Source organism: Aotus nancymaae, unplaced genomic scaffold (genome assembly GCF_030222135.1).
Source record: "Aotus nancymaae isolate 86718 unplaced genomic scaffold, 86718_ANA_hifiasm-v0.15.2.pri h1tg000040l, whole genome shotgun sequence".
Lineage (NCBI taxonomy): Eukaryota > Metazoa > Chordata > Mammalia > Primates > Aotidae > Aotus > Aotus nancymaae.
Window position 1 is genome coordinate 41,562,452 of NW_026988454.1, and position 24,046 is coordinate 41,586,497.

Genomic DNA, 24,046 nt, shown 5'->3' on the forward strand with positions numbered 1-24,046 from the left:
TAATTTTTGGGGGGAGGGGAGATACAGGGTCTCACTCTGTCATCAAGGCTGGAGTGCAAAGGCATGATTTTGGCTCACTGCAGACTCTCATATTTTGGGCTCAAGTGATCCTCCCACCTCAGCCTCTTGAGTAGCTGGGACTACGGGTGTGCACCACCATCCGGCTAATTTTTGTATTTTTTGTAGAGATGTGATTTCACCATGTTGCCCAGGCTGGTCTTGAACTCCTGAGGTCAAGCAATCTGTCCACCTTGGCCTCCCAAAGTGTTGTGATTACAGGCGTGAGCCACTACATGCAGTCATGTAATCTTTCTATTAAAGAAATTAGACAGAATAAAAACTCTCAGGCCTCAATTGGCCTTACCTTATATCAAACAAATGTTATATAAAAAGTACTCACTCACCTTTAAAATAAAACATTTTATACCTACATTTGTTTCTTTATTTATCTACCAAGTTAGATATAAAGAATCACAACACTTGGTGTTCCAAGCATCTGGGGAGAAGGATACTCTTATGCTGATGGGTGTATATATGGTCACACACTTTCATGTGCAACATGTATTTAAAGCCTTAAACATATTCTTTGATTTCATAAGACTCCCTGAAAGATTTTACACAGATGCTTAATGTAACACTGCTTATAATGGCCAAAAATTCAAAAGAACCTAATATCCAAAGTAAGTACATGGTTAAATCAATCAGAAAACATAATGGTGGTGCTAACTGTATGGTTTATATATATAAAATAACATAGCATATGATATGGTTGAGATCTGTGGCCCTGCCATATTTCATGTTGAAATGTAATCCCTCAAGAACAGAAAATCAAACACTGCATGTTCTCACTCATAGGTGGGTGTTGAACAATGAGAACATGTGGACACAGGGAGGGGAGCATCACACACTGGGGTCAGTTGTGGGGGGTAGGGGAGGGACAGCAGGGGGTGGGGAGAGTGAGGAGGGATAACGTGGGGAGAAATGCCAGGTATAGATGATGGGGGGATGGAAGCAGCAAATCACCTTGCCATGTATGTACTTATGCAACAACCCTGCATGATCTGCACATGTACCCCAGAACCTAAAATACAATATATATATATAGTAAAAAATATATCTATATATAGTAAATATCTATATATAGTAAATATATATATAGTAAACATATATGTATATATAGCGCTATATATATATAGTTCAAAAAAAAAAAAGAAACGTAATCCCTAATGTTGGAGGTAAGGGTTGGTGGGAGGTGTTTGGGTCACGGGGCAGGTCCCTCATCACTTGGTGCTGCCCTCGCTGTAGTGAGTTCTCCCGAGATCTGGTTGTTTAAAAGTGTGCAGCAACTCCCCCTTCCCCCACTCTCTCTCATTTCCACTCCTGCCATGTAAGAGGCCTGTACAGTCTTTATCTTCTGCCTTGGTTTTGTAAGCTTCCTGAGGCTTTAACAGAAGCAGATGGCCAGCACTATGCTTCCTGTACAGCCTGCAGAACTGTGAACCAGTTAAACCTTTTTTTCCTAATAAATTAACCAGTTTCGAGTATTTCTTTATAGCAACCCAAGAATGGCCTAACACAGCATATAATGTGGAAAATGTACACAGCATATTAAGTGGAAAAAAGGCCGATTACAAAATAGATTCTTTCCCCATCTCCTTTTGACTTATCTGTATGTTCCAGTGTCACTAAAGTTATCTCAGCATAATTTTTTAAAGTTAAACAAAAATAAAAATGTAAACCCCATGAGCTTTCCTTCTCCTTTTCTTCCTTCCCCTCTCTTATTAGTTTACTTAGTATATAAATCACACTAACCAATTTAAAGAGTTTGGATTAAACGTTTATGCATGGCTTGACAAACTCTACATAATTCCTGCTATTTAATACCATTTCCATCTAATTTATTTTTAAAACTGGATAAGATAGAATTAATTATTATAAAACATTTCAGAGGTTAAAAGGCCATAAATAATTGGAAAAAAGGGAAGAGTTTTACATTAGACAAGAATTATTGGTTCTTTCTAATCAAGAGCAATCTGTTAGCATTAAGAAAGGGAATGGGGAAAGACAGTTGTGGTTTTCAAAACATAAAACAGTATCCAAATTCATGGAATGTTAAGTCTCTACAAAGTGTTAAGAACTATTTTCAGTCACTTTTCATAGATAGGGTCCCAGTCTTATTTACCTAGAACTAGGTAAAAAAAAGTGCCTACCAGGAAATATGCACTCAATAATTTTTTTTTCAAATGTGATATAATTACTTATTACTTACGGTGATCTATATTTTTTAATTTTTAAATATTTTAACCCATTTCCCACTCAGGAAAAAAAAAGTACAGCTCACTGCCAGTGCAGTATTCTTGGTGCAAATGGGAAATGGGTGAATACAGTCTAAATCAGTGAGTCTGGTTCAATTCAGCTCCTTCACTGTCAAACCAGGGGTCAAGGACTGCTTCAGTTTTTCTGCCTTCTCCTTGTCTATGATGATGAATGTGTAAGTTACCTTCTGCAACAAACTTTAAACTTCATATTGTTCTTATTGATCTATTTTTTTAATTAAGAAATTATGGTACAAGGGGATAAAGTATCTCGTTCAAGGGCTGACACTTCTGGGGGTTCCCATTCACATCTGCCTCGTTCTGGGGCTCATTATTTCAGCCCAAGACTCCACACCTCTTCTAGGAGAGGGGACAGTAGTCAAATCTCTAAATTATTTAGCTATGGTGGCTTACAATCCCACTTTCAGAATGCTACATAGGCCCGGGCCTAGTACTTGACCAGTGGTTCTCCATGTGAAGCAATTTTGTCCTCCATTTTGGCAATGTTTGGAGATACTGTTTGTTAGCAGATAGCGGGAAGAGGCCATGGAGGTTGCTAAACATACCTACAATTCTCACCCCTCCACCACACAACAAACTATGTAGTCCAAAATGTCAACAGTGTCAAGGTTGAGAAATTTTGTATTAGATGATTAAAATATGGTGGAACATTGTCCTCATGTTTAAACTAGCACCAAGAGTGAAAGCAGGAAGAGCCAGAATCTCCCAGGCTTGCTTTCTCCCCTCCCCTCCCCTCCCCTCTCTTCTCCTCTCTTCTCTCTCTCTCTCTCTCTTTCTCCCTCTCTTTCTTTCTTTCTGATGGAGTATTGCTCTGTCACCCAGGCTGGAGTGCAGTGCTGTGATCTCGGCTCACTGCTACCTCTACCTCCCAGGTTCAGGCGGTTCTCCTGCCTCAGTCTCCCGAGTAGCTGGGACTACAGATGCCCACCACCACATCGGGCTAATTTTTGCATTTTTAGTAGAGATGGGGTTTTACCATATTGGCCAGGCTGGTCTTGAACTCCTGATCTTGTGATCCACCCGCCTCAGCCTCCCAAAGTGCTAGGATTACAGGCCTGAGCCACTGTGCCCAGCCATCTCCCAGGTTTATAAGTGGAGTTGTGGAAACTGTAAATCTCCCCAGCACACCATTATTATCTTCAGCTGTCTCAAGAGAAGTACCTGATTTTGCAAGCTGCAATGGAGACAGGGGGTACATAAGGTTGACAAGTATTTAATTCCCACTGAACGTATGTTTCAAGTCGTAGTCTACAGGTGTGCAAGAAGAAACTGCTGGCTTTCCTGGATTCATGGAGGTCTTAGATCTTCTACCAACTTCTACCAAGGTAAATAAAACTATTACATATTTAGGCAGTTTTTAATTACTTCACATCTCCAATTTCTAGTATCTAAAATTTAATAAGAATTGCTACAGAAAAAACACCCACCCAAAACAAAGGAGATTAACAGAGACCATGCAAGGTTTCCATCGTTGCTGTTCTTACCACCCTTTGCCCCTACCTGCCCTGCCCTCTCTGTGGTCTTACATGGTAGATTATTCATTCAATGATGGAGTTGGGAAAGCCACAGAGTACATTGTAAACCAAGAAGGAGAGATTTGGTCGTTAACTTTTTAGTAGTAATAACAATAAAGGAAAAGGTAAGCAGTTTTAAAAAGTATTAGGAACAATAGAGAGAAATAACGAAACATACATTTGTGAAGTTCACCATCAAAATTTAATTTTCCTGTGACAAGGAGCTTCAAAGTAGTGGATAAGTCAAAGAGACCTGCCTAAACAGAACAAGTTGTCACATCTATAAGGTCTATGAAAAGGACACTGTAATCCACTCCTAGGGTGGCTTCACTCTGCAACTGAAACTCCAATGGATGCATGGATCCATTAAACAGAAAGGCAAGTAGAAACATTCAGTTTGCTGTAGCGAGGGAATCCAGAAATTATAACTGAAGTGACAAAAGCTATGCATGCCATTTCTTAGCTCCCACTTAAGGACTTCTGTTGAGCTTTAAATCTTGAAGATTTCCATGAATTAGAAACAAAAATAAACACTTCATATTATGGAGGTCTGGATGAGAATTAACCACGGGACTGATTCATCTTCCCCCAAACTTAAACTAAAATGTAGACATGGAAATACATGAAGCAGTAATTGCCACAAAAAAATTTCCTAACATCTACACAAAAAATCTATTGACATTAACATGGTATAATACAATGCCTCCAAGAAAATCTTTGGTTGAGTCATAATTAGTTCAAGAAAGAAAACTAAGCATTTCAGGTTATTTGCTACCCAGAGATAAACAAGTAATGGACACTATACAATACAATATAATAGAATCCCACAAGTGACCTACTTTTAAAAGCTCACAAAAACCACTTGAAGTGGTATAAGAAGTCAAAGAGAGGAACTATTTTAGCATTAAAGTTTTTTTCTGGGTTTAAAACCAACAGTAAAATAATTTCGTGTGGGATTGCTTCAATTATTCTACAAGAGTCCTTGGTGCAGATAGTCCCACTAAAGACAACACAATTGAAAAAAACACAATTTTCTTATATTATAAACAATACATTTTCCCAGAGAAAAAGTGATATATATGATAGGTAATTTTTTCTGATAGATGATGCAAGTCTACACAACCCACAATGTGACTGAAAGTTTCAGCGCTTTGTTTTCCTCACCTAGAAATACAAGAATGGGCCTAAATCTCTTGGGTATTATTCAGCTGTGAAATTCTAATTCTAGGACTCCAATTTTAACAGAGCTTCAGAAATCTACACTGCTTCTATTGAATATTTAAAAATAATAACAAAAGACACACATTTTCTCCCCATTCTCCTCAATATCCCTAAAGTTTCCAGGAGATACTGTGGGGGTTGAAGGCACAGGTGAAGGAGTATATTACATTAATGCAAAACAAGTTATGTTTAATGTCTGTGTTAACGTGGGTTTGTGTCTAAGACAGGGAAAAGCTATTAGCAAATTCATTAACAAAAAGCCTATTATTTTTCACCTTAAAGTATAATTTATTAAAATAAGACAACTCTCCTGATGAGAATTATCATTCTAGGTAATAATCAGCCAGAAGGTACACCCGTGCTGAGAATTTAACTTTGTTTACTGAGGATTCATGCTAGGAAGCTCGCTGAGTGTATTTGCTCTTGGCAGGTATGTTTAGCCAAAAGGTCTGCCTAAATGAAGATGCATGGTTGTGATAGTGTTGAAAATGAATTGCAAGGACTTTATAAAGACATTTTTATTCTACCACATATATAAAAGAAAAGCATTTAATTGTTTTCCAAAAAGAATATTCCCTAATTATTATTATAAAGATATCCTCAGTGATACACTGTTGAGGAATTTCTATGCCACTATCCCTCCTATGCTAGACCACCACATAACCAATAAGATATCTTCTTTGATGATTTAAAAATATAATTTTTTTCTAGGGGTATACAGCCCCTTGAACCTATCCAGGGTATCACATTTCTTATGCTGCTGAGCTACAGATATTTCCTCCATAAGGCCAACAAATCTTTCATTCCCTAGAATTGTAAGCACTTGAAAAATTATAATCCTGCCTCTTTATTGCACTTAAGAGGTGTTTGGATCTGCTCCATGGTATTCCTTTATCCTCAGTGGAAGACCACTTCTAATTACAGGTACTTGAGAATATCAAATTCTTCTTTCATTTAAAAATCAACTGGGTAGAAAGTTATGAAAGCAGTTCAGGACATAGTATCTACGATAACTCCATATTTGTTACATTAAAACCACCCTTTAGCAGAAATCCACTTTAAATAATATCCTTTGGGAGGCCAAGTCAGGTGGATCACCTGAGGTTGGGAGTTCAAGACTAGCCTGATCAACATGGAGAAACTCCGCCTCTACTAAAAATAACGGGCATGGTGGTGCATGCCAGTAACGCCCACTAACTTGGGAGGCTGAGGCACGAGAATCACTTGAACCTGGGAAGTGGAGGTTGTGATGAGCAGAGATCACACCATTGCACTCCAGCCTGGGAAACAAGAGTGAAACTCTAGCTCAAATAAATAAATTAATTAATTCCTTCTAGAATTCTAAAATCTACAATTCAGAGAAAGCTCTTATTCAAGAAGAAAATTAAGTATTTTAAGACAAAGAATCTCAAAATGCAATCCAAATCTAACAAACCCACAGACTTTCCATTGTAGCCCATACTCACCTCTCCCGGGGAACAGCAAACCAGTACTCTGGCTGCTTTCTTCGTTTGCCGTACTGCTGGACCATGGCTGCAGTGTGAGTGGCAAAGGATTTTCTCATTGGTTTTCCCACTTTGATGCACAGGAACATGGGTGGGGTCTTGCTTTTTTCTTCTTTTGAAGGAAGTATATCTGAATCACACATGAAACAACTCTTCCTCAATACTGACAATATTTGTAATAGCAGAACTTTTCAACTTAAAATGAATAGTGATTCTCTTTTGGTTAAAACATTGCAGAAACATACTAAAACTACATAATATCAGGACTAATACATTTTTCAAGTCTTCTTTAGCACAAAAAGACAAAGCCTTGGCTGTTTCAGGCTGAGTTACATCCCATGAGTTGCTACATACTGAAAATAAGTATAAAAACCAACAGAATAGCTAATAATGGAGAATTGGGACAATTCACAGGAATATATATTAATGAATGCTACTGAGAACCCAATTATAACATAATGCAATTCAGTTTAGAATTGAGATATCTTCAAAAACAGTTTAAACTCCTCTAGATTTAGAAAATAATGGTAAAAAAGAAAAATAACTTGAAAGATTAAAAGTATACTACTTTTGAAGTAGGTATCTAGAGATCTGTCATAGTTCAAGTTCCAAAATAGATATTATATCTTGTAAATGTTCTCCCCAATTATTATTTTTATCAGCAAAGATAAACTCCGTTGAGAAAACACATTGTTTTCAAATAACTGTACTAACTTGGGTATTACATGTGCAAATTTTAGAAACACAATCATTCAACAGAATATAAAGGCATTAAAGAAAAACAGCTTACCTTCAATGGGTACCTGAATTCTCTTTAACAGCCACAACTGAACTTCAGATTTATTATCCATTTGTGCACCTTGACAGCTGTTGTCCAGAGTAGATTTCAAAGAGGAGTCTAGAGCCTCTTTAATCACATTTTCTTCTGTAGAAGAGTTTAGTTTTACCAGGAGGGGCTCTCTCTCTTTCACCCAGGTCTTATCTGGCTCTTTATTGCCCTCAGTTAGGAGATCATCTGCCTGAGAAAGAGAACTACTAAGGGTAATGTCTATTCCTCCTGGTTCAATACTTTTTCCATCACTTAATTCTGTTATCTGCACATTTTCAGATACCTGTGACCCTTCTTTGTTTTTATTTAGGTAATATTCAATGAGTTTAACTTTATCTAGATCTTCATGTATGTTCAGTGTGTTTTCTACTTGGCTTTCTGGTGAACCAGACTGCTTGTCCACTTCTGGCATTATATCTTGCTTCTCACAGGTTTCTAAATCTAGTGCTCCCTTCAGTTCAACATCATTCTCTGTTCCCAAAAAGTGTAGGGCTGACTGCACCTGCATTTCCATGGCAGAATTGTTAATTTGTGACTCAGCCTTCTTTCGTTCCTCTGGGTCAAGAGAAAGGCACTCCTTCAAGGTGTCTTTTTTGTCCATTCCACCATCAGTCTGAGAAGAAAGTTCTTCCAAGTCAACAAAGTCCTCATCTTCCCCTAGAAAGGAGTTTTCTTTGGCTGTAGATTGAAATGCAGCAGAAGTGTCGGAAGGCTCCTTGCTGAACTTAGTCACTATGGGAGAACCACTGGATGTCTCCCTAGAGGATTCTAGTTTCTTTAATTTCTCTGAAACAGAGCCACCTGAGGGCTTTGTAGGTGTATGTTCTGTGGACTTCTCCAAAGATCCTGTTGGTCTGGAATCCAAAGTCATGCTTCTCTCTCCATTCTGCTGTCGTTTTTCCTTGTTGATAGATTTGAACTTACTGAATGGGTTGATATCCTTTTCTGATGCCAGGTCTTCCCATTCTCCAGGCCTGTACAGAGGACAAAGATCCTGAGGTAGGTCACTGTTGGGGGAGAAATGGTGGGTGCACATGGAATGTTAAAAATAAAACCAAAAACAAAATGGAGGAAAGGCAAAAAACAAAACAGAAACCCAACCAAAAATCAACACATAAATATGCCACAACTTAAATCTATGTTTAAATGATTTCAGAATAAAAAAAAATAAAATCAAGAAATTGATTTCAAAATGAAACATAAGTCAACTAAAGGAAATGGCGAAAGAATGAACCATGAGAGATGGATGTCCTACTGGAAGCACGTGATGGATTTGGAAGTTATACATGAACATGAAGATGCCACCCATAAGAACTCTAAATATGAAATAATGTTTCTGACTTTCATGAAGGAAAGGATAAAGGGGAGGAAATATTTTAGTACTAATGTCTAAAATTCCTTAAATATGCAACTTTTCCTTTTTATAAAATAGTATAGAAATCAACTACATTAATTTTGAAAGGCTCATTGACTTAGTAGCTACTCAATTGCTTCGTATAAATTTACTGACCTTGAACTCTGATTCTGGGTTTCATGGCTTAGGATCTGATGCTTCTAATCACCGATAGCCCTCTACTCCCAAAGGAGATGCAAGAGGATGCTTCCACTATTATTGTGGGTATATGGCAGTTGCTCCATTTTATAATTTAACAATGTATAGAAAAGTAAATCTTACCAAAGAAGCTCTTATGTATAATACTTACATTTCTTAAGTAAACATTTCTTTCATTTTATAATAATATTGCTTTACTTTATAGCAATGGTGCAGCTCGTTTATCAGCTAAAACATATTGTCCTAGGATGCAATCAATTATTTTTCCTTAATAACAGATGCTTTACTACCCAGATTGAAATTACATAAAAATATCAATTAAACATGTGCTCCCAAGTGTAAAATAAATGATCAAGAAATATACTTTAAAAAATATGACTAGAGTGCAGCACATGCCTATGTAACAAACCTGCACATCCTTCACATGTACCCCTGAACTTTAAATAAAAGTTGGAAATAAATAAAAATAGTAATAATTTAAAATATGTGTAAGAAAAAGATACGCTTGGAAATATCTTGAGTAAGTAAACCCATCCACTTACCACTACTATTGGTAGTGCCATTACTGGGTTGAAATGCAGAGATATAAAAACCCTTTTAAAGAATAACACTTCAATTTCAGAAATAATAATATTTTCTAAAAAGGAGATCATCTTCAGATAAACCTTTTCTGCTATTTTGGTTTTGAAATAAATGGTTATGACAATAAAGCAACAAAGTACCAGGCAGTTCTGAAGATTCAAAGGACTGTCTCTCCAAAGTGATTTTATGAATCATCTGCATGAAAGGTTCATGCTTTTTCCAACAGAAAATAAAAGACTACATAATTGTTTGGCTCCAATAAATGCTTTAAAAAGCAATCATAATTTATAATTCATTTCAATTTAATAAGCATTCATTGAGCCCCTAAGTGCTATAGTCTGAAATATAATTGTGACAGAATCTCTGTTCTGCAGGAACTTGCATACACAAAATGTTCTACCCAAAACTAGCATCCCAGGAGATGTTAAAAATGCTTTCATCCTAGAAATGTAGCATCATCTCCCTATTGGAATTCAACACTTAATTTGGCATATTAAAGGCTGCATGAAGTCCTGCAACAAAGAAACCCAATTTTCCACACACTTGATTAATAAGCAAAACTTTCTTCCCTGAACATCCAAGCCCCTTCTCCACCTAGCTCGACCCCCATACAAATACCTTCAACTGCACTCTAATTAGCTTTCTAGATTACCTTGTCTACCCCTTTCTTCTTTCTCTGAATCCAAACTGCCAATTCTCTATTTGAGATTAATGTCAACATCTGCTTTTTTTGCAGTGCAGCTGCCAAGCACTTTGCAGCAAAGAACATAATGGTGCCAACTAGCTATTTTGTTAATTAATGTTTTCTAGACTTAACCAGGTACCTAATGATGATCAACGATCCTTTCAGTTGTTCCCTTCCTACTTGCTGTGACAGCTGGAGTTATAAAATGTCCTACACTCTCTCTCTCTCTCTCTCTCTCTCTCTCTCTCTCTAACACCCCCCCCACCATGAAGGTGAGGATGTAGGGGTTTTACCCTATCCACTTTTAAAAACTATTGCACATTGCCACTGGATAATTTGCACTTATTGTTTTATCATTAAACTTTTGGTAATAATGACGTTTTAAGTAATTTTTAACTTTTAAACAATTTGTGAAATTCTGAAGACAATACAAAGTTCATTTCACACTGATTCTCACACATTCTTGTTCATTAGACTAGACATCCTTTATATACCTGCATCGAAGGCAGGAATCAATGTGCAATCCTGAAATAATTTCAGCAAATTAAGAGCCGATTCTTAACTCTGCTCTTTTCCTGTAATCACGGTGTTATCCCTTGTAATCTAGATCATTAAACATAATCTCACATTGAGATTAATTTTTATATAAAGATGTACGTTCTATCATTAAAGAGAATACATAATATCCTAGGCTGAAGATGTGCAATGGTATTACTTCATTGGGAGCCATATTTCAGTAAGGCATGCCCCTACTTGTTTGGCCACCCATTTAGATACTTCTGGCAGCAAAAGTTGGAAACTACTTTAGTGTCCATGCTCTTCAGTGGCTTGGGATTGGAGAAGGGCTGAGTGGATCAGATTCTAATGGCTGTAGGAGTCCAGGGGAATCTCCTGGCATAAACCCCCAGAGATTTTGTGTCTGGGTGAGCTCCCTGGTAACCTTCCTTTTTTTTCATATGAGCCCCAAGGGCTAGTTTCCCTTTGTACTGTTAGGACCTACTGCTTTGCCTGTACCTTCCCATCACTGAAGGTTTTTAAAGATTTTTACTGCTGGTTTTTATAGAGAAACAGACACACTAGAGCAAAAGGACAGTAAAAATCAGATTATCTATATAAGTTAACTGATTCTCTGAGCTCTTTCTTAACTCTTTTTTTCCTGAGGAGCTTCCCTTTCTTTTTTACAATAAATCCAGCATGATAAGGCAAAAGTTATCAGGAGTGAAGTTATGTTCATTTATATCTGAGAGAAAAAGTAAACTGGTATTACTCCCTCTTCACAGCATGCGAAGGTGGCTACTACTACACTGCCCACCCAAACCTCTCTCCAAGCACGACTAAGGGAGGACAAGAGGCAGGGAGACTGCCTTTCCTAGAAGTTAAATAAAGACAAACATAACGCTCCTTAATGAAACCCAGAAGAAAACATTATTCTCTTATTGGTAATTGGATAAACTTCTTTCAGAGAAATGCCATTTCTTCACAATTTCATTAAGGACATGCACTGCTTTTTAGAAAAATAAGCCAAACAAATACTATTTTTACATGCCGGCTTCTTTTTCTCCTTTAATCTTTACATGTTCAGCTTTTCCCATCATTGACTTTATTCTTTTCATTTCTTCTCATTTTTCTCATTGTCTTCAGTGCACAAATCTTTCACCTTCAAAATCCCTTCTACACAATCCCTCAATCATGCAAATGCTCTCATTTTTAAGCTACATTTAATTCTCTCAACACCCCTTTCATCCTGGTAAACAAAGAAATGTCTTACGATGGCAAGGCATCTTTGATCTTCATGTGAGAAATGTCGTTGTAGAGTGCAATGGAAACAACCTCTTCCATGGGGCATATGAGGCCATACTCCTCACACCCATTTTCAATAACCAGAGGATCGGACTTATGAGGGTCAAACATGATGTTGTTAGGAGTGACAATCATGACACCGCCAACCACACCCTGCAGGAGAAAGCAACAGGACAGAATCACTTCAGGCAGAAATGCTTTCAGCAACTACCACAGAAGCTTTAATTAACTCACACTGCCATTCCATGGACTTTGTGAACTACAGTATCCTATGTGACAATCACATCCCCTCCGTGAGGACCAGAAAAACAGGCTGAAGAAATGCAATGCTGGGTGGTGAGGCAGAGAAAACGGATGTGGCTCACTAAGGCAACCGACCGAGCCTGGTTCTAGCACAGCTGCTGCAACAGCACAGTTCTGGAGTGATCCCAGTTCTCACATACATACCTCAGACTTCCTAGATTTTCTAGTTTCTCTGTCTGCAAAATGGGATGGGCAGTCTGAGTGCCTTCCGGATTGAGAATACAGGGCTTTACAATTCACTCTGCAAATCTTCACCCTATGTCTAACAAGTGCACGGTTCTGTGCTAAGGGAACAGCTGTTTCAGAGTCATAGTGCCAAAGAATAGTCCCAGTATTTTTCTTTAAAATATTTAGAAAGCCCACATCCAAAAAACAGTGAACATAAATAGGAATATGAAACTTTTGTAGCCAGAGTGCATATAGCTGAACTACGGAGATTAAAAGCAAAAAGTTGTAGCTTGGTGAAGACTTTAAAGTCTGAAGCTTGCTCAAATTATAAAACAGATCTTAATGGCCACAGGGATATTATCTATGTTGAACAGCAGGATACAGATAACTTCCTTCAGACAAATAATTTATTTTGGTACTTTTAATAAGTCTAGTGATTATCTTAGTAAATAATTTTGTAGATCCAGCAATCCCATTACTGGAAATATATCCAAAGAAAATGAAATCATATTTCAAAGAGATACCTGCACTTGCATGTTTATTTGCAGCACTATTCACAATAGCCAAGATATGAAAACAACCTAAGCAACCATCAATAGATGAATAAAGAAAATGTGCTATATATACACACATTATTCAGCCATAAAAGAGATTGAAATCCTGTCATTTGTGACAACATGGATGAACCTGGAGAACATTATGTTAAATGACATAAGCCAAACACACAAAGATAAATACTGCATGATCTCACTCATATATGAAATCTAAAAAAACCTGATCTCATATAAGTAGAGAGTAGAATGTTAATGACCAAGAGGTATGGATGAGCCGGGTGCGGTGGCTCACACCTGTAATCCCAGCACTTTGGGAGGCAAGGCAGGTAGATCACCTGAGGTCGGGAGTCCAAGACTAGCCTGGCCAAAATGGTGAAACCCTGTCTCAACTAAAAATATAAAATTAGCTCAGTGTGGTGGCACATGCCTGTAGTCCCAGCTACTTAGGAGGCTGAGAGAGGAGAATAACTTGAACCCGGGAGGCAGAGGCTGCAGTGAGCAGAGATCTTGCCATTGCACTCCAGCCTCGGTGACAAAAGTGAAACTCCATCTCAAAAAAAAAAAAAAAATAGGCGTGGGTGGTTAGGGGAAAGAGAAGGATGGGGAGACAGATGTTGGTCAAAGGACATTTACTTACAGTTAGATAGGAGGAATAATAAAATATCCAGAATAGGCAAATACAGAAAGACTCAAAGTAGGTAAGAGATTGCCTCATGGAAATGGGAGTGGCAGGGAATGGGAAAAGATAGGGTGGGGAGTGTGAAATGGGAAATAACTACTAATGGTTATGGAGTTTCTTTTTTGGGTGATAAAGATGTTTTAAAATGGATTGTGGTGTTGGTTGCACAACTATGTAATCACTGGATTTTACACTCTAATTGAGTGAACTGTATGTTACGTGAATCACATCTCAATAAAGCTGTTTTTTAAAAAAGTTTTTATGTCAAGCATTATTTATTCTTTCTGCAAAAGTTGTAAGTGTACATCAATAACACATTTTTCCTATTATCTAAAACTAACAAGAAGTCTGCTATGACCATAGGAATTCACTGGTTATCAAGATAGTCCCTTCTCCAGAGGCTCACTAAAAGTTGGATTTGGGGCCGGGCGTGGTGGCTCACGCCTGTAATCCCAGCACTTTGGGAGGCCAGGGCGGGTGGATCACGAGGTCAAGAGATCGAGACCATCCTGGTCAACGAGGTGAAACCCCGTCTCTACTAAAAATACAAAAAATTAGCCGGGCATGGTGGCGCACGCCTGTAGTCCCAGCTACTTAGGAGGCTGAGGTAGGAGAATTGCCTGAACCCAGGAGGCGGAGGTTGCGATGAGCCCAGATGGCGCCATTGCACTCCAGCCTGGGTAACAAGAGCGAAACTCCGTCTCAAAAAAAAAAAAAAAAAAAAAAGTTGAATTTGTTCTTTGTGAAAACAAAAACACAAAAAGACACACAAAGCAATCAACCAACAACTAAAACACTAAAAACAGGATACAGCAGATGTTAATACTGATGTCATCAACAGCAAACACAGGTTGAGGGCTTACTATTTTCCAGATTAGGTGCTAAATTCTTTATGTAAATTATCACTTTTCCTTACCGTACTCTATTAGTTAAAATTTTTTATTGTTCCTATTTTATGCATGAGAAAAATGGAAGCTTCAGACATGTAAATACCTTGCTCCCGGTCTCAGAGTTAGTGGGTGGTAGGGTTGGAACTTAAATTCAGCGAATCTGACTCTAGCGTATGCTGTTATATGTATACTACACTGTCTCCCTAACAATTCATAGGCCCAAACTAAAAGATAAAACAATAAATCCAAGGTCACAAAGAATCACGTTTCCACTCAGTGGTCACATTTCCCTCAATAAGTAAAATGCAGGCATCCAAAAGAGAAACACTAATGAATTCTTGTCAAATCTAAAATAGATACTTTGGGTAAGATCTTTTAATGTAACATCTGTTTCAGTAATTTATAACCTTGTTTAGTTTTTTATAGATTTCAAGGAAAGGAAACAAATTACATTGCCATATACCTTTCCATCGGTGAAGTATCGACAATTCATTTTTAAAAATTTCACCACACCTGGCTCATCTTCTTCAGAAGTAGATGATAACACTCTTTCAATGGGTTTTAAGGCCTTTCGTGCTAAGTCAGCATCCTTGTAAAAGCAAAAAATTTCAAAATCAAATAAAAGCACTTTTTCAAACAAATTATGTGTATAAATCAAGCCACATAAATTCCCTGCAAGTATACTATTTTTATTTAAGTAGAACATTAATAAGGCAAACGTCCTTTGTCCTTCAAAAATATCACAAATATAATAACAGGTATCTAAATCAAACTAAGTTTTTTTTTTTTAAAAAAAAGCAAAGACACATGTATGAACCCATAAAACTTGCTCATGAAATGTCTTTAGAAACTAACCTAAATGGGCCAGGCATGGTGGCTCACACCTGTAATCCCAGCACTTTGGGAGGCTGAGGTGGGTGGATCACCTGAGGTCAAGAGTTTGAGACCAGCCTGACTAACATAGTGAAACCCTATCTCTACTAAAAATACAAAAATTAGCCAGGTGTAGTGGCAGACGCTTGTAATCCCAGCTACTTGGGAGGTTGAGGCAGGAGAATTGCTTGAACCCGGGAGGCAGAGGTTGCAGTGAGCCAAGATTGTGCCATTGCACTCCAGCCTGGGTGACAGAGCGAGACTCTGTCTCAACAAAAAAAGGAAGGGGGGAGGGAGGGAGGGAGGGAGGAAAGAAACCTAAATGGAAAAATTCTTATTAAACTCACGATTCAATTTCTTTTTTTTTTTAAATAAAGGAAGAATACAAATAAAGTATCCATGTCATTGGGAATTTAACTTAATACTTTTACAAAAGGCATGCATTTTTACCTTTTTTTTTTTGAGACAGGGTTTCACTCTGTCACCCAGGCTAGAGTGCAGTGGTATAATCATGGCTCACCATAGCCTCAACTTCCCAGGCTCAAGTGATCCTCCTACCTTAGCCTCCTGAGTAGCCAGGACTACAGGTGTGAGCTACCATGTCTGGCTAATTTTTAAAATATTTTGTGTCACTATATTGCCCAGGCTAGTCTCAAACTCCCGGGGTTAAGGCAATCCTGCTGCCTCAGCCTCTCAGAGTGCTGGGACTACAGGTGTGAGCCACCGTGTTTGACCATTTTTGCATTTGAAACCTTAAATGTGAATAAATTTTCCTTGGAGAGGATGCATTTTCCAATTACCTAATCTCAACCATCTAGGGAGAATTTCAGATGTAATGTTGTGAAAAATAACATGCTGAGTTCTACAACTCACAAAAAATCTCTTTAATAAAAATGAACTTCACTGCATAATATACATACAGGCAGTTTATCATACTCTGCATCTGATGATGAAGGAGAGACAGTAGCACCAGGACTGGATGATGACAGCCTTAAGGTACTGGAAGGAGAGTTGGCATCTGGCACAAAAAGGACCTGAGAATGGGAGAGAAGAGATGGGTGAGTACCAGGAACCAGGCAAACCACTAGTGAGTGTTTAGAGAAGTTTTCTGTGTACAGTATCTTGTTCAGTGCATGATTACGACCTAGGTTGCTTTCAAGGAACTCATGAGCAACTTATGGTGTTTTAGACTAATCCACAAAATGATACTCAGCATATGAATACATGTAGTACAAAGGGTACAAAACATGCCTGTAAACATTGCAAGAACTCAAAAAGAAAGGGAAAGCAAGGCCAGGAGCAGTGGCTCACGCCTGTAATCCCAACACTTTGGAAGGCCGAGGCAGGCAGATCACCTGAGGTCAATAGTGAGACCAGTCTGGCCAACATGGTGAAACCTCGTCTCTACTAAAAATACAAAAAAAAATTAGCTGGACATGGTCGCGCATGCCTGTAGTCCCAGCTACTCGGGGAGGCTGAGGCAGGAGAATCACTTGAACCCAGGAGGCAGAGGTTGCAGTGAGCCAAGACTGTGGCACTGCACTGCAGTCTGGGCAGCAGAGGGAGACTCCATCTCAAAGCAAAGAGAGAAAGAAGGAAGGAAGTTAGGAAGGGAGGGAGGAAGGGAGGGAAAAGAAAAGAAGAGGGGAAGGGAGGGGAGGAAAGAAAAGTGAAAAAGAAAAAGAAAGGGAGAGCAAGGTGGGTGAGTAAGTATTCTGGGAAAGCCAAGAGAAGCAAGTGGGTCCAACTGAAGCCTTGAAGAATAAGTAGAGATTGGATAGGAGACAGGGGAGAGCCCTCCACGGTAGGGGGCTAATAGTATAAGGGAAATGAGGAGAGAGAAGCATGGCTTTTAAACTTAATATCTGTGCCAGGTAGAAATGGAACAAACTCAGCTTGCTAACTCCAAGCAGGCTCTGGGTTCTAAAGTAGTATGGTCCTTATATCATAAACTATATAAGTTAATACCAATACAATGATCCCAATATTTTCTTTTCCATCAGTGTCTGGGTTATGTAAAACTAAAAACACCCCTCAGAATTATACAGAATAGCAACCTTCTGCAAAATATTCTGGTTCTGAAAACATTACTACAATCCTATCATTCAACACTCTTTTAATGAGACATGCTACATTGTGGCATGTAGCAAATATAATCTTTTGTTTGTTTTTGAGATGGAGTTTCACTCTTATTGCCCAGGTTGGAGTGCAGTGGCGCAATTTCAGCTCACTGCAACCTCCACCTCCCACATTCAAGAGATCCTCCTGCCTCAGCCTCCCAAGTAGCTGGGATTACAAGTGCCCGCCACCAAGTCTGGCTAATTTTTGCATTTTTAATAGAGATGAGATTTCACCATGTTGGTCAGGTGGTCTTGAACTCCTGACCTCAAGTGATCCACCTGTCTCGGCCTCCAAAGTGCTGGGATTATGGGCATGAGCCACCGCGCCCAGCCAAATATAATCTTGAAAAGACAACCTTTAATGTTATAAAACAATTCAGAGCTAATCATATAACAACTGATCACTGATAAATATTGTTATTCACTGTCTCCTATCTTTCCAGTCATATTTCTGTTTGAAGTTATTTAAACCTCACTTCAATCCAGAAAATATTTGAGACAACAATAAAAAACACATTAAAATAAAAGTGAAAATAAGTCAAGGGATGTAAGATGAAGACTGATTACTACCAAAAATATGTGCTCCAAAACTACTAACCACTCATTAAGAAGTGGGCCATAAATCTGACTCTGAGTTTCCATATAATTAATGCAAAGAGACAATATCATTAGTTAGCAGAATTCAATTTCTATAAGATAAAAATGAGCCAGTTTCTCAGAAGTACAAGTACTCTCCTATGGAATCTCATACAAAGGAAGATCCTAGACTGAACTATTTGTCCTCTATGATGCAGTAACAACAAACACAAGAACCAGTTTTGGAGGATTGCTCTAACATCTTCAATATGGCTCAATGGCAAATGCCAAAGTTTAGAGTTCCGTGAAAAGCAATTTACAAAGGACTAAAATTTTGTGGTCTTGGTATACAGCTCTTATTTATCTTATACAGCTAAACTACAATAATGAAGGGATGGCATTTTTTCCCAAGCAATTCTCCACCAATATTAATTTTTTTTTTTGCATATGAACTCTTAAAAGTATTAGGTAACATAGATTGCGATTCAATTGTCTGAACATTCCAAATGTCGAATCTAAGGAGTAATTCCTGTGCTTAAACAGTTGACTGCACTGTAGAGGGAGGTGAGCAGCAGCCAGAACATGTGCTACCTCAACATGGAAGTGAGACTGGATCACAGGCAGGGGTAAAAGTTTCCTACTGCCTTCAGAAAATAATTTTGTGTTTGCTCCAACACATAGGCAAATGAGGATTTGAGGTCTTAAAAGTTCTTAGCCATACAGAAATGCTGTCATGTTAGCCTAGAAAAAAGATTTTAAGCATGTGTAGCCAAGGTATCTTGTGAATATGAAAAGATCATAAAGTTGAGCTGGATACAGTGGCTCATGTCCGTAATCCCAGCTACTTGGGAGGCTGAGGCAGGAGGATTCCTTGAGCCCAGGGGATTGAGGCTGCAGTAAGCCATGATGGTGTCACTGCACTCCAGCCTGGGCAACAGAGTGAGACCCTGTCTCAAAAAATAAATAAACAAAAATAAAGGAGAGAAAATATTGAACCAAAGCACATTATCACTTACGATAATCCCCTGACAAACAACAGTGAGGCACTGAAAATGGCAATAAAAGATAAATGCAGATTTTCTAGAGCTATATCCATTAAGAGTATAATTACCTGGCCTGGAACAATAGTATGTGTGAAAAGTTTATTCAGTTCCACCAATTTATTGGGAGTGATGTTAAATTTCAGTGCTATGGAGTTTAGGGTGTCCTGGCTTCCAGCCTAGAATAATCAAACAAATAAGAGTCAATAAATAAAGCAAAAAACTTAATTTTGATAGATACTATTAATTTATCTGCAATATGAATAAATGATTAATAGTTTCATCAAGATAGACTATAAGAAAGAGAAGATACACTGTCAATTCTTAAACTCATTTTAATGCAAAGTCTTAAGTGCAATTTATTTCTGGGCATCCTCATTTTCAAAATTCACTATCAACTAATAGATTTCTAATTTTACTTTGATGCAACTTAGGTGTATGAAGTAAAGGTCCATGAACTATAATAAAGAATAAAACAAGAAAAGAAATTCAATATACACACAGTCCTTACAGTCAGGGGAAATGGGGCCAGTTTCTCTCTTGTGATATTCTGTCTATTTGCGTGATATTTTCCTACACTATAAACTGCTGATTTGTATGGCAAAGGTGGCAAAATGTTTTCTCCTGGGCTCAGCACACTGCTTGATACATGGAGGGTACACAAAAAGATGAATGAATACTGTGAAAGCAAGGAAATCAAAAAGAAATTCAGATCCGCTACCAATAATTGTTCATGATCATTAAAACCACAATTTTTTATGGCCAAATTAGTGTTATTCTCTAAATCTATAAAACTTGGAACATATGTCCCAGGTGTACACTTTTCTTTCCTTCTATAATAGAGGAACAGAAATAGAGGACAGTGAGAAGATGAGAAACTTCATAGGAAAACAGCTTTTCCCAGAAAAAAAGTTGGCTCCCTGATGTCATGTCAACATCGCAGGACAAACTCCTTGACCACAGTTGCCAGATAGACTTGCTAGTGGGAGGACACTCTGATGAAAGTCACTGAGAAGTTCCCATTGATAGCTCTGGGTCAAGACTGGTGTAAGTTCTTTGTAAGCAGAACTGGTTCCACTAGATGAGCCTTGAATTATGTGGCAAGGTGAGGAGGCTGGAGGAAGATGTGGATTGGTGAAAGGGTAGAGATGTAGAAGGAGAATTAAACCCATCACTGCCTTCAGTATCAAAGGTCCACCTACTAAATGAACTGTCTCAGACTAATCAAAGGTTATGGTTACAGATTACATTGAAACAGCCTCAAAGCCTTTCTAGAAAAAGAATATATTATATGTAGTATGTATCATTTTTTAAATCACTGAAGTAAACAACATATGCCACTACTTCTACCCTAGGCAAAACCATCTCTACTAAAAACAAAAATATTTTTAATATTGTATTATATATTTATATAATATATTCATACTTTTATGAGTAAACATGTAAAACACACTCTGTATGGGGGTTCAGAGAGGGAGAAAAACTTTAACAATTGGTAGTCATTAAAGATAAGACATATATATAGAATTAGCGCACAGACCCTAAGAGGAATGTTGGTATCATTAAATGACTGAAACTAAACCAGAATCTTTGATCATCCACAGTTCAGGAGTAATAAAAGCAATCTGATAAGTGCTAGCAGGTTCTCTAAACACAAAATTGAGTTACCTTTTATTTCCAATGACAAGCACAAAAATAACTTGCCAAATAAAACTAATCTCTATAACATAAAACAAAGAGGTAGGCCTACCTGCATTACTGATTTGATCACTTGTTTGTATTTAATTAATTTGGAGGTTGATTGTTCTTTTTTTATTGTCACTTCACTGTTCAGTATATAAGGAAGTAACTCCTGGCAAAAGCACCTCTCAATTCTTTGGAGGGGCATGTGAATAAAGGTGCTAGACAAATGCATACAGATAGTAAAGATTATGGCTTTATAAGTAATATTATTATTATTAATAAATAATTGAGTCCAACACTTCTCAAGTGCCTATTTTGGGGTAAGGCACTATTCTAGGTGTTATGAAAATCAATAGTATATTTCAGATAATGGTAATATAAAATATAATCATCCCAAATACTTTCTGAAAATGACTGTGCTTATAAACTTTAGAAAGATGCCTAGAGATGTTCACAGAGCACTGAGCATGAAAGCCTGTGCCAGAGACCTTCAATGTGACTCTGCAGAGGCTTGCATAAGATTTACCATTCCAAAAGAAACACCAGCAAAGAATTACATCCTTCTGCCTGTTTTATACAGGGTCTGGCATTGCTTACAAATAATGACTATAAAATAAGCACACATTAGGAAAATACACCGGGCAACAGCAATAGCACTTAATTACTTCTTAGAAGTCAAAGAGAACACTCCTCAAGAGCGCTATTTAACAGTGAATTAAAATACATCTACAACTGAGTGCCCACTTTGTGCCAAGCCTAAGATACATAAGATACAACTCCTGGCCTCCAGGAACTCATGATGCAGTGACAGAGATAAGCACATGGCACACAGTGCAGAGATGTAGTAATGAACACACACCTAGCACTGTTCACCTATTGCTCAACAATATGGAGACCTATACCCTGCCAGTCACCAGGAATACAATGGTGAACAAAGAGAGGTCTAGTCTTTCCTCACGAATGTATAAATTAAAGCATGAGATAGAGATTAAAATAACAACAAACTAATGAATCAATAATGTTAAATTATGTAAAGCAACATGATTCTATGAGAATGTTAAAAAAGGGATCTGGCTTAGACTGGCTGGATAATCTCAGAAGATTGTAATGAACATGGAGAGCAAGGGGATGGAGATGTCAAGAATCAAGTTCCAGCCTGCATAAATGTAGGAATGATGGAGCCATTGTTTCTTGAAAGAGGACCAAGCATGGAGAAGTAGGTGGATATGCTGAGTAGGCAATGAGTACATAGCTTTGGAACTTAGAAAGGATGTCTGGGTTGGTGACCTAAAAGTGGTAGTCACTGTTAGATCAAAGATAATTCAAGTCATCAGTTTGTTTGGGGGTTCTAACAGGGCAACACAGACATTAGAATACCCTTGACCAAAGAACAGTCTTCCTCTATTGGGGAAGGCCATCCTCTTCATCCAAGCTCCAGAGGGATGCACATGGAGTGGTGAGGGAAGAAGGGGATACCTGCCTAGTCAGCCAGGTCAGCCTAGCAATGCTGGTGATCAACCAGGTGACGGATGTTGCAGCCAGATCACCCTCACATTCTCAAGGCACTGGTTTATTTCAGATTCACTGGGGAGAAAATATGGAGGAAAAAGAAATGTCCTAAAACTGGTCATAAGAAGCTTCATTATTTAATGAGTACACAAGAGAAACGCAGCCAAGGAGCAGGATGTGTCAGGGAAAAGCATTATCTAAATCTGGTGCTATTAACAAACATTTATACCATCTTGGTTATACTTACAGTGTATTCCATGGTCCCATTCGGCTTCTGAACCACCATCTTCTTCTCTTTTTTATCATGTGTTTTGTTTTGATTGTCATCTGAAGATGTAAATGAATAATTTCATTTCCAGGGATTGAAGACAAGGTAAAACTACCAAATACAAAAACTCACTCTCAAGTCAACTGACAAAAGACAGTAGTAGGAAAATGGACTAAGGGTACAAATAGATCACACTCATAGAAGCACACTATTCATAAATGAAGACCTGAATAAATGATGAATATTAACTATAATTAAATAATACAAATAAAAACAATCAGGTAATATTTAGCTACTAATGGTTTAAATGATAACGTATAATGATTATGAAGTTAGAGTAAAACTAGTTGAGTCACCATATAAATGATGCCTAATGTAAATGAGTACAGTGTTTTCAGAAAGTAATTTGGCAATATGTAACAACAGCCATAAAAAGTTTCATTCTCTGACTCAGTAATCCTTCTCTTAGGAATTTATCCTAGTGACAAATGTGAAAGAAGAAAAAGGCTATATATCAGCATATGGTCACCACAATACTATTTAAAACAATGAAAACAAAAAGAACAATGAACAATATGTCCAACAACATTAAGTTGGACCATGGATTTTGCTTTTTTTTTTTTTTTTTTTCCTGACAGAGTCTCGCTCTGTCATCCAGGCTGGAGTGCAGTAGCGTGATCCTGGCATGCTGCAACCTCTGTCTCCCAGGTTCAAGCGATTCTTCTGCCTCAGCCTCCCGAGTAGCTGGGATTACAAGCATGTGCCACCATAGCCTGCTAATTTTTGTATTTTTAGTAGAGATGGGGTTTCACCATGGTGGCCAGGCTGGTCTCTAACTCCTGACCTCAGGTGATCCACCCACCTTGGCCTCCTGAAGTTCTGGGATTATAGGTGTCAGCTACCGCACCTGGTCAGATTTTGCTGTTTTTATAGGTCAAAAATTGTTAGAGTTAAATATATCTCTATATGTTAATTCAGATATCAAAAACTCCAGAACTATACTGCAATAGATAAAAATGTGACAAAAAGAATATAAAATTGAATTAACAATGAAAAGATGCTCCAACCAGCATGTGATCAGAAAAATGCAAATGAAAACAATGTATCATTTTATACCTATTAGCCGGGTAAAATCAGAAAGCTGTATAATTCCAACGTTGATAGAAATGCGAACCACTACAAGAAATGTAAACTGTTCAGTCATCCCAGAGAGTTAAGTATATATAGCTCATATGACCTAGCAATTTAACTCACAGATAAGCATCCTCTTCCAAGAGATATATACTTTATGTATACCATAAGGGACCTGCTGGAGGATGTTCATCACAGTATTATCTATGGCAGTGAAGAGCTGGAGGG

At 37.9% G+C, this 24,046-nt stretch overlaps 1 protein-coding gene across 2 annotated transcripts in view; it reads right to left on the minus strand.

Moving 5' to 3' along the window:
• NCOA7 (nuclear receptor coactivator 7) overlaps nucleotides 1-24,046 on the minus strand; it is a 161,422-nt gene that overhangs the window by 43,284 nt on the left and 94,092 nt on the right. Inside the window, exons 4-10 of one of the 2 annotated variants that reach the window (XM_012475709.2) lie at nucleotides 22,667-22,746; nucleotides 19,299-19,406; nucleotides 16,412-16,525; nucleotides 15,082-15,207; nucleotides 11,993-12,177; nucleotides 7,367-8,379; nucleotides 6,538-6,706 (exon numbers count right to left, since the gene is read on the minus strand). In XM_012475709.2, coding sequence (XP_012331132.1) covers nucleotides 6,538-6,706; nucleotides 7,367-8,379; nucleotides 11,993-12,177; nucleotides 15,082-15,207; nucleotides 16,412-16,525; nucleotides 19,299-19,406; nucleotides 22,667-22,746 — 1,795 coding nt within the window. Of the gene's footprint in view, nucleotides 1-6,537; nucleotides 6,707-7,366; nucleotides 8,413-11,992; nucleotides 12,178-15,081; nucleotides 15,208-16,411; nucleotides 16,526-19,298; nucleotides 19,407-22,666; nucleotides 22,747-24,046 lie in introns of both variants that reach the window. The other variant, XM_012475707.2, reaches the window with a different exon arrangement.